The sequence below is a fragment of the Chenopodium album genome, chromosome 2 (assembly GCF_948465745.1).
Source record: "Chenopodium album chromosome 2, dcCheAlbu1.1, whole genome shotgun sequence".
NCBI lineage: Eukaryota > Viridiplantae > Streptophyta > Magnoliopsida > Caryophyllales > Amaranthaceae > Chenopodium > Chenopodium album.
The window spans coordinates 8471658-8489857 of NC_137835.1; the positions used below are offsets into that span (position 1 = coordinate 8471658).

The 18200-nt window shown below is 30.6% G+C and overlaps 1 protein-coding gene across 1 annotated transcript; it reads left to right on the forward strand.

The window, feature by feature from the left end:
* The first annotated feature begins 13631 nt into the window (after window positions 1–13631).
* Window positions 13632–17294, forward strand: LOC145582221 (putative purine permease 4). The gene is made up of 2 exons (XM_081639230.1): window positions 13632–14373; window positions 16682–17294. Exons 1-2 carry the CDS (start codon window positions 13670–13672, stop codon window positions 17139–17141), a joined length of 1164 nt encoding a protein of 387 aa, XP_081495356.1. The 5' UTR covers window positions 13632–13669; the 3' UTR covers window positions 17142–17294.
* Window positions 17295–18200: the final 906 nt, after the last annotated feature.

The following is an 18200-nucleotide window of genomic DNA, read 5'->3' on the forward strand; positions in this document are numbered from 1 at the left end:
TAGGGTTATTCATCCCAACTCTTACACTGAAGAAATAAGGAAGAGATGACTTTATTATAAGTTAATTCGCACTCTAATTACTTAATTAGTATGAGATTTTTTTAAGAAAGTGCCTAAAAATAAATTGTTGCAAACTAGGTTGGAAGCGGATACTATCATAGTCTCATAGATTGTATTTGTGCTAAACTGCTAGTGCTAGCTAATGCCCACAATCAAATAGTCACATAATCTCTGTTTATTTATTTATTTTTAACAAGTTAGAGTTGGATTTGCATATTTGTCGAGATATAACTTTGATCATTAATACTAATAATTAGAGGTTAGCGAAATTTATGAAAAAAAATAATTTATACTCCGTAAAAGTAAACATTATGACAAACTCAACTACTTACATATTATGTTATTATATTTATGAAAAAAAAAAATTAAATTATTATATGATTATATTTATGAAAAAAAAAAATTAAATTAATGATGATATATAAATAGTGGAAAATCTCAATTCTAATTAAAAAAAAAAAAAAAAAAAAAAAAAACGCAGAGAGTAAGATATAAGGAAATTTGGACATAAAAAATAAATTGTCACATAGATTTTCCATATATAACATAAAAGTTGTTGTTTTAATGCCTTGTAAGAAAACAAGTTGTATGATTAAATAAGCATGATTAATTTTAAAATTCTAGAATCCGACAACTTAATCATTAAAGTTTGTAATCGACTAATAGAGTAATAGGTGAGATCGAGTTTTGCACAAGCAAGCTATATATCGGGGCAAAGTGGCGCAACGTTGAGTATTTTTGAGATGTAAAAGAAGCATGAGGCTGGTTGCTCGGCTTGTGTAAGTATCAGGCGAACTCGCCACGTCTCTGGTTGCATGCCACTACGTCTGTTGTGTCATGTGGCTTCAAACTCTCATTCAAGAGTGCACTTGTATGTGGACTGTCATGTTTCTCGGTCATATTGTTTTTTCAACTGAACAGCTTAACTGAATTGAGAGAAGGAAATTAGGAACTGATCCTGAGCTGAGATGAACTGAACTAAAATTAAGTTGAACTGAGAGAGGGAAATTAGGAACTGATTCTGAGCTGAGTTGAGCTGAACTAAAATTAAGCTGAACTGAGAGAAGGAAATTAGCAACTTTGGAATATTTTATATCTCTCAAATAATACCCCAAAGTTGCAGATAATAATTAACGGAGGTAGTATATCTATATATATAATATAGATGTGGTGTAGTGTACATAGTTCATAATAAGTTCGAAAATCCCCAAAATTGCCACCTCATTATAAGAAGGTGAAGTATAACTGATACTAACTCCGTTCTTTATTACTTGATCCGCTTTGACTTTTACACTATTCACCACCTCTCCTTTGACCATATTTTGTGAATAATATGTAAGGAAAAATATATTCATGTATGATCTTTTTGGATTCGTCTCAATAAGTACTATCATAATTGTAGACACCCATTTGTGTCTCCCCAAAACCAAATCCAGTGATGAATACCTTTCACGTCGAACCATAATTGAATGAGGTGAAAGTGTGAAAAGTCTAGTGTTGCGGTTAGTTTTTGTTAAAATTCTATCTTTCTGTTTTCGAAAACCCACTCTATTTTATGAAAACGTCCATTCCAGTTTAGTTTGGTCCATGATAAGGGTCCAATAATGGTGTAGTTGGATGGGGCTTGCAAAGACCTTTCCAACGATATATTATAAGCCCAATTCCGATGGATAATGAGGAAGTTATGGCCAAAATACTAAACTGGGCCCAAACCGGATTTTACCTACGACCCAATGATCATGAGGAGGGTCCAAAGATTTAATCCTATTCCTAAACTAATTAGGATTGATTAGAATCTTCTATAAGTTTCTAAAATATCTTAATTATCCTTTTTTGAAAAGATAAGATTAAGGAATTTGATTTACATATAAACTTTCCTTTTTTAAAGTCCTAATTCTATTTGGATTTAAACATGTTCAAAGACAGTCAGATATTATTTTCGTGCCTCATATTTTTATCCAAATTTTATATGGTTGGATATATCTTTAAATTATCTTTCCAATGATATATTATAATAATAATTACGAGCTATAACGGAAAAGATATGAATAAGATATCAAACTCTATCCAAAACTGATACCATCTCACTATTTCGTTCATATCTTTTATTCTACAACATATTTTAATCTGATTTTAATTGGGTTAGAAAGTAGACTTCAATATCTTTCCAACGACATATTATATGCTTTATTTGGACTTCTGGATCAAAAGATATGATAAAAACAAAATCCACAAAAACTGTTGTCTACGAGTTTTATTTCGATTCGAATTTGGATTCTTTTCTCTTTTTTCCTATAAATAGAGGTCATATCTCCCCTTTTTCAATAACCAACTCTCATCAATATTTTCTTGATTATTCTCTCTCTTTCTCTTTTTCTAAACTAGCCTTTTCTCAAATACAAAATTCCGCATTCACAAGATCTAGAAACACCTAGCCGAATTCGAAGTTGCCTTCGCCTTAGACGTGAAAGGTTTTAATTTCTGAGGGCTTGGTCCCAAATCTCTCTTTCAATTATTTAATTTAATTGCTTTGATTATTATTTTCCTTGAAGTTACTAACGTGTGTATTTTGTTATTAGAAAGAGGTACGAGGCATCAAAGTAAGTACTTTAATTGATTTAATGATATTATGATGTAGAAATCATGTTTAGATTGTTATTATGATTCCTAGTATCATGTCTAGGGTAATTTTAATATTAAATATGATTGCTATGATGCCTCTTATTTTCTTCCTAATATTTATGATTGTTAGTATCATGTTAGGGCTAAAGACTTGATTTTTATTTCTTAGTGACATGCTAGGGTTTGTTATTAATCTTGTTAGTATCATGCCTAGGATCTTGCTATGCTTTAACATGATTATGATGATTATGATTATGATTAATATTATTGTTAATGATGTTGATTATTTATTATGTTGCTTGATATGCATATTATTTTATTCTTTATTGCTTGATCACCTTTTATGCATGTTAAAGGGAATTGGTACTTGTAATCATGCTTAATAAGATAATTAATAATCTTGTTTAGGGTTAATTGTGATTATAATTTCAAGTGATCGCCAATAATAGTATATTTGTGCATTATATTCAACCAACATAGATAAACAGGTTTAGGGTTAACCTATTGATTGTATGTTAGTCAGAAAGCGCACATGAATACGAGCAGAATAAAGTAGAGGCCTATTATTAGGGCAGGTTCAATCTCTTTTAGGTTGGATTTGTACCTTCATCCCCGAACCCTATTTTGGTTCATGACCTTATGGAGTTGACGATCTCTTGGATCGTTAAGGGGTGTAACCTTCACCTCGTGAACGGTTTACAAGTTCCTTAAAAACTTGTTGGCGACTCTTTTGCTCTATCTTCTTCCCTTTTGGACGCCACCGTACTTTAGTGTATGATCACAGTGGGGTTCAAGCTAGTGGGATTTTAAAGGCTTGAAATTATTCCCTACAATAATATATAACCTTTATAATTTTTACTTGTGGAGAATTTAAATTATTGATCGTTAAAGTTTTACATTGGCAAGCGTGATAAAAGAAACAGGTCAAGTAAAAAAGAACATAGGAAGTATGAAATAACAAGAAAACCAAGAAAAGAGGGGAGGGAATCAAGTAACAACAATTTCAAATAAAAAAAAAAAGATAAACCTATCTGAATAATCACCGAGATATATGAAATAGGGTTCTTAATCAAAGCTAACACAAAGTAAAGCTAGGAATAAGGTGTAACTTCAGAGATTACAAAGTAGCAATCACAAAGAAAGCAAATAATCACAAACATTATGGGTAGAGAGAGGAAATCTCAATGATTTCAATATTAAGCAAAATTTTATTCCAAAAGAAAGCTTAGCCCTATTTAAAGGCTATACAAATAAGCTCTAAAGTTCTTAAATTACACCCCTTGGATTACAAATGAGGGCCAAGATTAAAAGACTGCAAAAAGAAGCATAAAAAAAAGAAGTTGTCCGCTCGAAACAGAGCCTTGGGAGCGGCCTCTCTAAATGTTAGGAGCGGGCGCTACTCAGTATTGAAATTTCAAGTGATGCAAATAGGAACGGGCGCTCCATTGTGAGGAGCGGGCGCTCCTCCTTGGTGAGCGGGCGCTCCTCGTGACTGCCTGAACGACTCAACTTCAAACATTTATAACTTCTTCGTTTCTTGCTCAAATTTAGCATGTGACCAGTCTTTGGAAAGCTCTTGAACTCTACTTTAACTTCCAACTTGAATCACTTAAAAATTTCTTGTAATGAAGTAGATATGACTGAATCAAGTAATTACATCATACATTGATAAGTGTCTTTATTGGATAACACATGGAATCCTTGGAGCTTTATTCTAAGAAAACAAAACTTACTCAAGCTTGATGATAGTCAACCCCAAGAGGTGACCACCAAGGATTTAGCACTGCTACGTGTCACAACACGTGGCACGTCTTCAACTTCCTCTACCAAGTTCCATGCACATGCGTTAATAACAATGAATCTAGATAATAATGTAAGTGTTCCATCCAAACAGTGATTATTAGGTTACAAAACCCTTCTTTTTTCTTGATATGCCAAGTATATTTAGCCAATCTCCTCTTATGATTATGCGACGATATAGATAAAATAAGAAAACACTTACTAAGTTTGGAATCAGTAGAGGGCCATGATGATCTAGCTCGCTGATTATAATCATCACTTTGTGCATGTTAGTTGTGTTTAGTTTTTTTTATTGCTTTTTAGGTGTTATGGTTTGTACAATTCATTAGGAGTGGGAGTTTACATACAACGAAAAATAATGTATTGCTTTCTTAGTTGTTTTTAGTTGTTTTTGCTAGTGCATACTTGTGTCTATTTTTCATTTTTTTTTTACTTCGAACCGTGTGCAGATTTGGTTTGACTCTCTTGAGCTTCTTTTGATCTTAGTTATAATTCTAAAATTCAGTCGGTCTGTGCTATACATTGCTAACTACTTGACATTATGTGAATCAATTGAATGGTTTGTGGAAAGATTCGTTGTCCCATATCAAGTATAGCTAGCCAATTCTCTTGTTAGGTCACCTTACTCTGTGTTTGTGTGATTGATGCAATTTGTTATTGAAATGACTTTGGCTTGAGATTTATTAGTAAATTGATTATGATTCACGCATGCCGCACATGATAAAGGCCATGTTCTTTAGGTAACCTTCAGATGATATTTAGATACATTTGTTCTCTTTGCTCACCCATGTTGTTGCCTTGTCCATTTATTGATATATAGCTACATTACAAGCCACTTTAGCCCCATTGGTTACTATTCCCAAGTCTAGCTAGCTTGGGGAGCTTATTGATGTGGTGTTGTTGTTTGAGTGTCAAGCTTTAATTTATGCAAAATATGGTGGAATATATATTGAAAAAAAAAAAGAGTAACTTATCATACGCCCCTGCAAACATATCATTGAGCACCACATATGGCTTGACTACAAGCACACAAAACTTGAAATACAGGGGGTTAGAAAAGATAAAAGAAAAATAATCGGAAAAAGAAAAGTTAAAATAATAAGAAAAAGAATGTATACACCTTACCCCTGCTTGCCCCTTAGGCAATGTAGACCTTTTTGAATAATCATCAAGGTCCACATGACCAAGTGTATCATGAAATGGAGACCTTTTGAGGAAGTATGGAGGATTTGACATAGTGAATGAAGGAACTAGATCAAGCCTATGGGAAAACGAGATATCGAGGGGAGATGGGTTAGGCTTAACATAAATGTTTTTACCTTCAACTTCATCCTCATGAATAAGCTTGTCAACAAAATCTTCGACTACCAAAAGATCCAAAACCATTGGTTTTTCAACCAATGACTTCACGATAATTGGTTGTTCTTCCTTCTCCACTACCCCTATATCGTCACTCCAAAAATTTTCACCATCAGAATCATAAATAGATGGGAAATTATTCTCCTCTATTGTACTTTCATTTGATGGGGAGTAAATATCATGAGTCAAATTAGCGCTTTCCTCCACTGAAATACAATCCTCAAAACCAATATCATTATCATCATGTATCACCTGTTGGTTAGTATATTGTTGCACAACAAGTAATTCAATAGATTTTGAAATATGTTGAAAATCATGCATCAATTCATTAATCTCTTCATGCTGATAAACAATAAACTCATTCATCATATTAAAAAGTTCCCTACACTCCGATGAATTTGGTTGAGTATAATTATCCAGTTGAGGTTGGTAAGAGGTATTAAAATCAGGCATATAAGACTCACTAGGGTAATAAGAAATTTCACAGGAATTCATGCAATTATTATGTGAATTTTGATAATCAAATGATGTATCAAACATAGAAATATTAGCATTACAATACCCGAAATTATAACCATATTGCCCCTGATAATTAACACCATTCATTCCATACAAGCTATAATCATACCACTCCATGATAACACAATAAGAGTAAAACAAAAAAGAAAGTATATACAAAATAATAAAAAAATATATATATAAATATATACAAGTTTAGTTCAACCAAAAATAAAAGTCAAATCAAATTATGTCGTCTCCCCGGAAACGGCGCCAAAATTTGATAGGTTTTCTTAAACCTGTCAAAAATAAATTCCTAACAAAACCAACTAACAATGTAGTAGGGTAAGTAGGGTCGAATCCACAGAGAGATGGTTATTCAATCTAACTTCTAAGGTATGGAGAAACTAAACTATGTCACGAAATTGGGATAGAAAAATAGTCTAAATTAAAAGAGGGATAAAATAATTAATAAAAAGACCTAGGGTTATGGTTCACCATGTTTATAGTTCTTAATCTATCAAATATCAATAACAATTCAATCAATCAATAATCTAGAGCAATTGCTAAGCCTACGGTCGGGTCTTAACGCTCTCAATTCAACATATGTAGTTCGGTCGCTAACATAATCAGAATTGCTAATTGTAGGGAAGCCTCTAAAAGTAAGATCTTTCGATTCAAACTCTTATTAACATGAATTAATCAAACAATTGATCAGGTTGCAAGATTAACAATAAAACACTATCAATTAGAGAAATCAATAATCAAAATATTAAAATTATCAATCAAGATTCATAATATAAACATGGATTCCCAAACCCTAGAAATAAACTACTCTAGCATGAAATAAATAATTAAAACTAAATCTAAGGAATAAAACATAATTAAAAACAAGAAATAGAAATAAAGTACCTCAATGAATTGAAATAATAAACCCAAGAATCATCCATGGAAGAATCCATGGAGATGCCATGAGAAACTAGGGTTCGAGAGAAAACTAAAAAGAACGTAAAATAATAAAAGATATAAAAGGCATAAGGGAAAAATAATATCCTTGAGTATTTATATTATCCTAAAACTAATCTAAAAATAATTAAAGAAAAGAAGTAAGAAAATATAAATTACATAAGTTGTAATGTAATTGGATGATAGAATATGACGTGGCACGAATAAGATCGATAAATCAAGGGACGAGTGAAGATGTGTAGCGAGGAAGCCTCGTGGGCTGCCTTGGCTGCTCGGCAGAACCTGCGGCCGCAGGGTGGTGGCCGCGCCCTGGCAGTAGCAGCAGCGAGCATCGATTGGGCGCGGGGTATGCTTGCAGGCTACATGCTTGGATTGAAACGGCCGTAACTTCTGTTCTAGAAGGCTTCTTGGGGCGTGTGACCTATCATTGGAAAGCTCTTCAAGTCTAGTTTCCAATGCAACTTGAATCACTTAAATCCGATGCATATTAATCTCATACTAAGCTTCCACAAACACATATATCCTTCATTGAGCGACCACGATTCATCGACGTTTTTATCTTTTCATTGTCCGATTCTTCCAAAATCACTCCGAAAGCGTCCAAATAGCTATAGAAACTATCTGAAACATTAAGAAAACACAAACAAAGCGTAATAGAGCACAAAAAGGACAACTTATGCAATTTCGATCTAAAAGGGACTAAGAGACCTAAAATGCTACTATAAAAATAGCATAAACGTGCCTATAAAACCTATATAAATATGATTCATCACTCGCTCACATGCTTTAGGGATGCCGACCCTCAGAGAAACATTCAATTCAATATAACCAAGGTTTGCGGTGGTGGAAGAACAATGTCGACGTTGAGGCATGTGATAGAGTATAACCATTAGCTAAAGCTTTTGATTGAGACCTTGAATATGTTTTATACTCCATCAAGTTAACAGACCAACTCAACCAAAAGCTTAATTAAGTTAATTATTAAGGCTTGAAATATGTTTTTTTATATATACTCTTTCATGCCTTCTCACACGATAGCGCATAGGGCTTGAAGTGTGGATGCAACATGGGCGCTCCACTTAACCTGCGCGAAATATTCCACTTTGAAGGTAAGGGGTAGACAAGATTTGAACTCGTGACCTTTGAGTCACTTGGCTTTGATACCAAGTTAATGGTTGAGGCCCAGAAATATGATTTACACTCTATCAACATGGGTTAAGGTAATCATGATGATGGTCAAGGAAAGTTCCAAAGCTATCACACCAGATTCTTGAAAAAAGAAATTCCGTCGTAATAAGATTTTTCCGCCCTATTGGAGGTTTGTTGCCGGATTTGCTTGCCATTGTACTGTCCTTAAATTAGCTTAGCTTCCTTGATTAGGTTAGTTATAATTTATAAATCTTGTTAGTTTTTTTTTTTTTTTTTTTTTTTTTTTTTTAATAAAAAAATCTAGTATATTGATCTATCCTCAGGCATGGGAAATTTATGTACATGGACCTTAATAATTTCAAAAAAAGAACAAAATCACTTTATCTAGCAAACAATCTATTGGTCAATCCCGAAAGTATCAATTTTTTGAACAAACATCACGTACATTTATAGCTCTAAAAATAATAGACACGTATGCGATAAAAATCACATTTGGCCCACCATTTATTTCAAAGTTCTGCCTGATAAAAACAAGAAAAATTATTCAGGTGAGATTATGTATCCTCTGAGTTCCTAAAGTTTTGGAGTAACGGATATCTATAGAGTAATTTTGACAAAAAGATATGTACATTCAAAAAATCTATTGTCTGATTTGCTTTATCATTAAATAAAAATATCTCTACTTTTCATTTTCTACAATTAAAAGTAACAAGTATCTTTATAATCTACCGTAAGAGGTGGGGGAGTGATGCCCTGGCCTCATGAAATTAAAACACTTTTTAACCCCTATTAAAATATTGACCATTTTTATGTTTACACATAATTTTATCTTAATGATTGACAAAAATAATACATTTGACAAAATCACAGGAAAAAAACAACATAGTATCCAAATGATTTACTAATAATAATCCATATTTAGGTCATATATTAGAGAACTTAATGCATAACACATTTGTTTATATAATATAATCAACTATAATCAATTGTAAGGGACAGAGGTGTTAATGAGGGTAGGATTATATTATGCATGTATTCCATTATTATTAATAAAAAAAGTTATACCTATCACATAAGCATTAATTATTAATTATGGAGTAATTAATTATTAGTGAAGTTCGGGTTCTTTTTTTTTTTTTTTTTTTTTTGACATAGACTTAATTAGCTTAGTCCTACACTAATTAAAATACTTCACAAAATAAAATAATAAATTAAGGAAAAAGATATATGCAACCTTTATAATAAGCTAAAAAGTGGAAAGAATTGACAATAAATAAACATTTATTAATCGATTTACTCGTAAATTGTTAATAAATTCTCAACTCAATACTAAAAAAAGAAGTATATTAAATGCTTATATGCACATATTTCCTTGCACAAAAAAAAATGCACATATTCCTATAAATATATACCTCTATCACTTTGTTTTTGGTTCATAAAATTCTTATAAATATACACCTCTCTCTTTGTCTCAATTCGTTTTTTTTTTTTTTTTTTTTTTTTTTTTTTTTTTTTTTTTTTTGTTTTTTTATTTTTTGTCGAGTTTTATCACTTTCTTTTAAATGCAATAATTTTATAATTTAAAGATTATTGTTGTCGAAATTTAATTTTATTCCTCAAGATTGAATATTAGCTTTCAAGTCATTTTGAGTTTGTGAGATGAAAGATATTGGGTTACATTGTATTTTTTTCCTCATCATCGAAAATAATTTGTAAACAAAAGATAATTTCAGTTTGAAATTTGGCGGATCAAATGAAAGTTGGTAAATCTTTGGTTCGAATTAGACTCAATATTTCAAAACATGCAACCAAATTTGATTTTGGATTGGATTGAATTGGACTGGATTGGATTGGATTAGATTAGATAAGATTAGATTAGATTGGACTTTCATCCCAAACATACATAAAACTACTTTTCTTTTTACTATACTAGCTTATGACATCTAACGCACTCGATGCACGCATCATAGCTAGTTATATTCGAGAAGTATTTTTGGTTTGGCCTTATGTTTATGTGACTTATGTCATCACAACTTTATTTGTTGCAAGGATTAATAATGGGAGATACGTAGTAAATAAATATTTTTAATGTATAAATGTTCGCAGACATTTTTAAGAGTTAAAAAAATAACTAACATTAATGAGGAAAAATAAGAAGATAAACTCATTAAGGGTAATTTTTTTTTTCGACAAGAAGAAAGGATTTCAGTAATAAGGATAGTCAAACGATACTGACATGGGACAAATAATTACTAGAAAAATTAGGGCCTGTTCACATTTACTTAATTTCAGTTCAGTTCAGTTCAGCTCCAATTAGTTCAGTTCAGTTCAGCTCCAATCAGTTCAGCTCCAATCAGTTCAGTTTAGCTCAGTCCAGTTCAACTGTTAGGGACTGTTCAGTGTTCACATTTACTTAATTTTAGTTCAGTTCAGTTCAGTTCAGCTCTGATCAGTTCAGTTCAGTTCAACTCTTAATTTTCATCTCTCATAAAATATTCATTTCAGCTCAGTTCAGTTCAGTGTAGCTCCAACCAGTTCAGTTCAACTCCAATCAGTTCCGTTTAGTTCAAATCAGCTCATTTCAGTAAATGTGAATAGACCCTTAATTTCCCTCTCTTATAAAATATTCATTTCAGTTCAGTTTAGCTCCAATTAGTTCATTCAGTTCAGCTCCAATCAGTTCAGTCCAGTTCAGTTCATCTCAATTCATTAAATGTGAACATGCCCTTAGAATTCCAACACAAGTACATATCACCTTAGAACTAGATACATTGCAGATGCCATCAACAATTGCCTTTAAAAAAAAATCATCTGAAAAGGTAACACTAATGTGGCTTGAGGTCTACTAATGAATAGTTGTTTGAGTGAAAATACTCCTATAGTCTTCTAGATATTTTCGGAAATTATGAAACCCAAATCTTCAATATTCGGCAGACAAACACAAAAGAAATTAACCCTAATAGAATAATTACCATCTCAAAGATGGAATCCACATATATGTTGAAAGTAATTAAAAAGTTTTTTGGGGCTTACAACCGATAAGAACACTAATGGAAGCCCCTACAAAGATTCACAAAAGAGATGAAAGAGAAAGAGAAAGAGAAACAAAGAGAAGAGTGAAGGAAAACCTTTAAAAAAAAAAAAAACGGAAAAAATCTAGCAATAGAGGCTAGAAAAATCCTCCTAAGGGAAAGGGAAATCCTAGAGTGAACCTAATATTACTCGTTAAGTTGATAAAGTTTTTATTAAGGGTCGTAATTATCTCAACCCTATTTATAAAAATACTGTAAAAGAATTATATTTAAGGGTAAATATGTAAATAAACATTTTAAGGGGCATAATTATCTCAACACTATTCATAAGTGTTTAGTCATACTTTTAAAAATATTGAGGACACACCCATTTAATTCAGAATAATAATAATAACAACAATAATACTCCCTATGTATAAATTCCCACAAGTAACCCAACCAAAATAAAAAATAAAAAAAGCCTTTATTATGCTCACTTTTTTTTTTTTTTAATTAAAAAAAAAAATTATTTTGGTGATTTTACTCAACAATTACATGTAAGAGTAGGTCGAGAGAAAAATAATAAAGTGTGATATGTAGAAGTGGAGACCAAAGAGTAATATAAGACATTTTGTGGCTTAAATGTAGCATCTATACTAGTTTAGTAGTTTATTAAAAAATTAAAAATTAAAAGTTTATGTATCACATGTCACTCTCTTCTAATGCAAATATTTCTTCTCTATGTCAATCCTTCAATTTTTTCTAAAGAAAATCAATATTATCAATTGCTCCTCCATACAAGAGTATAATCGGATAGGCGCATGACTGTATTGTTATGAAAAATCAAAAATTAACCACCAATAAAATTTACCATGTTCTGTTTATTTTATTTTTACCAAAATGAAATTATTTTTGTTGAAATTAAATTATTTTTTGTTGAAATTAAATTATTTTTACTAATTAAACTTAAATTTTCTAATTCTCTATTTCATTTGTTTTTTGAATTTCTTGATGATTTATATTGATTAAACTTATACTTATTAAACTAAACTCATTTTTGTAGGGCCTAAATTATTTTTATTGAACTGAATAAAAATAATTTTAGTTCGTTATAACTAATTTCAGACCAGTAAAAATAATTTAAGCTCAACAAAATTAAATTTAGTTCAGTAAAATTAATTCTAGTGCAATACAAATAATATGAAGTAAACAAGACCTTACTCAACTACATATGGTAAAAATAACATGCATTATAAACATCTTTTCTTGGTAAAATAATACAAATTAAAGTAATAATTGAGCCATTGTTTATTCATTTCCAAACTTTTAAGGGTTTTTTATTATTATTATTTTTTTAATTTTTAAAATCATAAATAAAATAAAATCAAATCAAGCAATCACTTGTATAGTCATCAAACCCTTTGTTCTTCACTAGGCAAAGATTACCAAAAGTATTCTTTCAAAAAAAAAAAAAAAAAAAAAAAAAAAAAAAAAAAAAAAAGAACCAAAAATAACAATATGGAGCATCACTCATGACGACACTCATCAATAGCTATTAACTAAATAAAATTATCATAAACAAAAGGAAAAACAAAAACCTCTAATGATTTAATTTGTCCTTCAAATAATTACTCTGTACTTTATTTTTAGTTAGACTATGGCCTGTTTTTTTCAGTTCAATTTAGTTTAGGTCAAATAGGTTCAGTTCAGTTTAGTTCAGTTCAGTTCAATTCAGCTCATTTCAGTCAATCAGAACAGGCCCTACTCCCTCAATTTGTTTTGAAACCAAACTAAGGTTATTGTAAAAATGAGAATAATGAATGATTCATGACTGATTTTTCATTTTATAAAAAATAAAGCCCATTATAAAGATAAATTACATTTAAGAAGAAATTAAATCATTTGAGAGTATTATTAACTAAGCTTATACTGTCATATATTTAATTAGTCACATTTTTTTTTCTTTTAAAAAAGGGTGATTTATTAGTATCCTTAAAATATTTTTAAAAGGGAAATAAATCCGCTTACTTTTTTAGTCCTCACAACAAACTCACAAGACATTCACCAATACAGCTACACTCACACAAATTGTCCACTACTCACAAGACACACACATTTAAAAACCCAAAAGTTCCAACATTTTTACAAGCCCTTCATTTCTTTCTTTCAACAAACCAAAAAAATTTATCCTTCTCCATTTCAAGATGACTCCTTCCTCTCAACCCAAAAAAATGTCCCCCGTCCACCAATCTCCACCACCACCACCACCACCGCCGCCCACCACCACCGACGAAATCATGCCAATTATGTCATCCTCACCAACGTCGTCCCAAAAACCAACAAAACGTTACATGGTGCTACTAGTCTTAAACTATATGCTACTCTTTGTAGGCTCCTTGGCCTCCTCACTCTTAGCCAAATTTTATTTCATCCACAATGGCTCAAGCCGGTGGGTCTCGACTTGGGTCCAATGTGCCGGCTTTCCCTTCCTTATCATCCCTATAGTTCTCCCTTACATGTTTAAATTAAGCCCTAGAAAACCCTTCAAAAAATTCACCAAAAGATTAATTTTCCTCTCTATGATAATTGGAGTTTTATTTTTCCTAAACAATTTTTTAATTTCTTGGGGCACTTCTTATTTACCGGTTTCAACTTCTTCCTTACTTTTATCATCCCAACTCGTGTTCACATTAATCTTATCGTGCCTCATTGTTAAACAAAAAATCACCTTTAACAACTTAAATTGTGTGATTTTATTAACCATAAGTTCGGTTTTATTAGCTTTAATTTCGAGCCATGATCGTCCCGAGGGTGTAACGAAGCGCATGTATTTTATTGGCTATTTTTGTACCATTGGTGCCGGTTTGCTCTTCTCTCTTTATCTTCCTCTCATGGAGAAAATTTATAGGTACATTTTTTTATTTTTATTTTTTTTCATGTCGTCTTAATTTTATGATTTAATTACGTATACTCTTTAATTTGTTTGTGAATTTCTGCCTCCATTTCTTAGTACATAATAGTGCATTAATTGCATGCAAGATTGTTATCTTAGGAGAATTATTAGAGGGAAATTTTTTTTGGTAATTAAAATTATTATTGGGGCAATTATTATCATTATTGGAGCAATTAATATAATTTAGGTGACATTTGATATATTTTTTTTGTTTAATTTATTAATAACTTTTTTGCAATGAAAAAAAATTCTAACTATTTTTTATTTTTAAAAATATAGTCCCTTGTTTTTTAGATAGTCCCTAAAAATATAATCCCTTGTTGGTAACTCATAAATTCTCTATACATTTCTCAAAAAAAAAAATAAAAAATAAAAAAAAATCATTTTTTATTGTATCGTTACAAAACATGTGTTCTGTGACAAGGGTCAACATAAACTGTTTTGAAGTAACTGAAAGTTGGAATTAAATTTAAAATGAGTAAACAACTATAAAAAGCTAATGCTTTCTCCGTTTTTCAATAGATGTATCAGTTTGAAATTTTACATTGTTCATAAACTTTCTTTGACCCTATCTTTCTTAAATTATATACCCTGATACATATATATACATTGAGATGTAATCAATAACAATTAAAATAACAACATTATTTATCATTTCCTCAAAAAAAAAAAAATGACATTATTTATGATTGTATATATATTCATACATAAAAGTATTCAAAGTTAGTAAATAGTTAAATTGATGCATCTGTGAAGAAACGAAGGTTGTATAATTTTTTTTTAAAATACTCCGAATCTTTTAAAAATCCATTAATAACTATGTAGTATAAGAAGACAACCATAGTTCTCAATCCATATTTGACATTACGATGATGGATTAAAAGAATGCAATATATGTCTTTTAAAAACAATTGTAGTTGAATTTCTGAAGATCGCTTCTTGGCTTGATTTAATAATTGTGCTATCCACATCTTTTTTCCAACAATGTTATACGATCGAAACTAGAAAGAGAATGAAAGTGACAAAGCCATATTCCAATTATGGATAAATAAATTGCTTACATTTTTCTTTAAATCAATCCAATAATGGGTAATAAATTACATATGTTTTGTGTTTGTTCGTATTCCTTTTCAAGTTAATTAATCCATTTGAAAGTGAAAAAAAGTTTTTGGGAATTTGGATTTATTTGGATTTAGCAAATTTTCCTCGTAGGATAGTACCAATTTCGTCTACTTATATATTTTACCAAAACTCACGAAATGTCAGAAATTCCAAAAATAAATTAAAAAAACAAAGATTGGATTGACAAGCTAACTAGCTAAATGCCTAGATCAATTGAACACAGATCTTTACAAATTCACCTTTTACTTTTTATTGTTTTTTTTTTTTTTTTTTTTTTTTTTTTTTTTTTTTTTTTTTTTTGTTTATTATTCATTTTTTAGTTTTTTGTGTTTTTGGAGAAAAAGACAATTTTGCATTTGATAAAGTATAGAAGTATTTGCAAAGTCCATTCAATTCTACATATACACGGATAGTTTTGGTAATTAAAGCGAAAATAAGAATTAGTGGATGACGTGGTAATTCATTAACTTTTTACTTGTTACATTGTTTGGATTGTAACGAAATACGTTATAAAATTAACCATAAGCCTGGCCTCCTTAACATGTAGTTCTCCTTGTCAAAAAAAAAAAAAAAAAATGTAGTTCATCCTTATTAGATCACAAATTATTGTTCATAATCTTTAGCACGTTTATTTAATTCTTATTTCTCACAATTATTATTTATGATTCGTCTATACCCTTTTTTTCCTCCTTACCATATATTTATATTAATATTTTATTTTTGAGGAAAATTTACATTTATATTTATATTTTCATTTTAGAGTTCTATATTTTCATAAATAACATTAAACATATTGCATATATATACCAATAATTATATTTTAATTTTATAAAATGTATGAGTCAATGAAAGTTGTCAGCTACATCCATTTGCTTGACTAATTGACTATCTATAAGTTATTGCATCACATGAAATCTCTCATATATGCTAACAAAGTCAAAATCTTATCCAACTTTAATAAGAATAGTTTTAATTTGTATTTTAATTCCATGAAAACCTAATTACATAAATAAAAAAAAAAAATAGAATAGTACTATAATGCTCTTCATGTAGGTAATTAATCGCTAATTTTTCATTTAGCTTATTTTCTAATAATATTAAACAATTTATGTAACGTTACACAATATTGTTCTTTATATAGGGAGGTGTATTGCTATGAAATGGTGGTAGAGATGCAATTTGTGATGGAGTTTACAACAACGGTGATCGCCACCATAGCAATGGCGGCGGCTGGTGGTTTCAAAGAGATGAAGAGGGAGAGCATGGTCGAATATGACCTAGGTCATAACATGTATTGGCTAACCGTGATGGGTAACATAATAAGTTGGCAAGTGTGCTTCATGGGCACCGCGGGGATGGTGTTTCTGACCACCTCGTTAACGGGTGGCGTGTGCATGACCGCCCTCCTAGCGTTGAACGTCATCGGCGGGGTGTTAGTGTACGGGGACAACTTTAGCGGCCCTAAAGCCGTGTCCACCGTGATATGTGCATGGGGGTTTTGCTCCTACGTGTATGGGTTGTATGTGAATAGGGGAAAAGGTGGGATTGATGAGAAAAATCGTGCAAAAGAAATGACCCAAATTTTAATTGATGAACATTGAACTTAATTTTATTATCTTTTGAAATAATAAGCCTACCAAAAACAATGGTATAGTGTTACATACATCTTACATGTTATGAAAAACAAAACAATACAAAGTTTATTTGTATTTACAAAATGTTTGTACTTTTAAATGGAAATATGTCAATGGGTATTGAACACATACTATCAGTTTTGGTGCATTGCATTGTATTTTAAATTGGGTTTATCTTCTTCTTTTTTTTTTTTTTTTTTTTTTTTTTTTTTTTTTTTTGTGTTGTATAAGCTAAGTAAACAAAAGTAGTATTTCTAACAAATTATCAAAATTCTCATAGTAAGGCTTCATACAATCACACTGCCATTTTAATGGTTATTAATAAACATGCGTTTAATTAGGGTAAATAATTTATACGATATGCTTCTAGAAATTATACGTGTAATGTGTTAGACTCTTTTCTAAGTTATTAACCATGAGTGCACAGATCTTACTGTAAACGTAAATGCCAATCAATACATGTTGTGTTCCACGCTAACTAACCATAATACATGCAAATTATGAATATGAGTCAACTGTAACTAAGTCTACTAAGATCACACTTACATGGTACTTATATATGACTATATGCTACTTAGATAGTTAGATAGGCAATGTGACAAGGACGTAACCAATTAATGATAAATGGGATTAGGACTAGGATTTTCCACTAGTTTCCACAAATGTTAATGTCTGCTCATATGTTTACCACTTGCTTTAACGTCAGATTAACAAATTAAATGATGAATTATATACTCAAAGTCAAGAAGATACGTCCAATACTCAAATGCCTAAATAATACCAAATTAAAACAATATTTTGATAAGTAAATTGTCTTCACTTCACAAGTTATCTATTTTTATGGGAGCAAACATGAAATGGACATTGGATATAGAACCCTAAATAACATACATACAACCAATTCCTACCGCAAATATGAATGGGATAGTTCGTGGTAAAATTGGAGTGTTTAACCAACTTAGCTCTTCAATTTAGATCAAATTAAAGTTGTCTCATGTGTATCACAATATAATGAAACTCAACTAC

Bases quoted from the DNA above. Each gene is read 5' to 3' on its own strand.
- LOC145582221 (XM_081639230.1), top strand. From the start codon at position 13,670: ATGACTCCTTCCTCTCAACCCAAAAAAATGTCCCCCGTCCACCAATCT. The intron at 14,374-16,681 runs GTACATTTTTTT...TTCTTTATATAG, and splicing joins CTCATGGAGAAAATTTATAG to GGAGGTGTATTGCTATGAAA.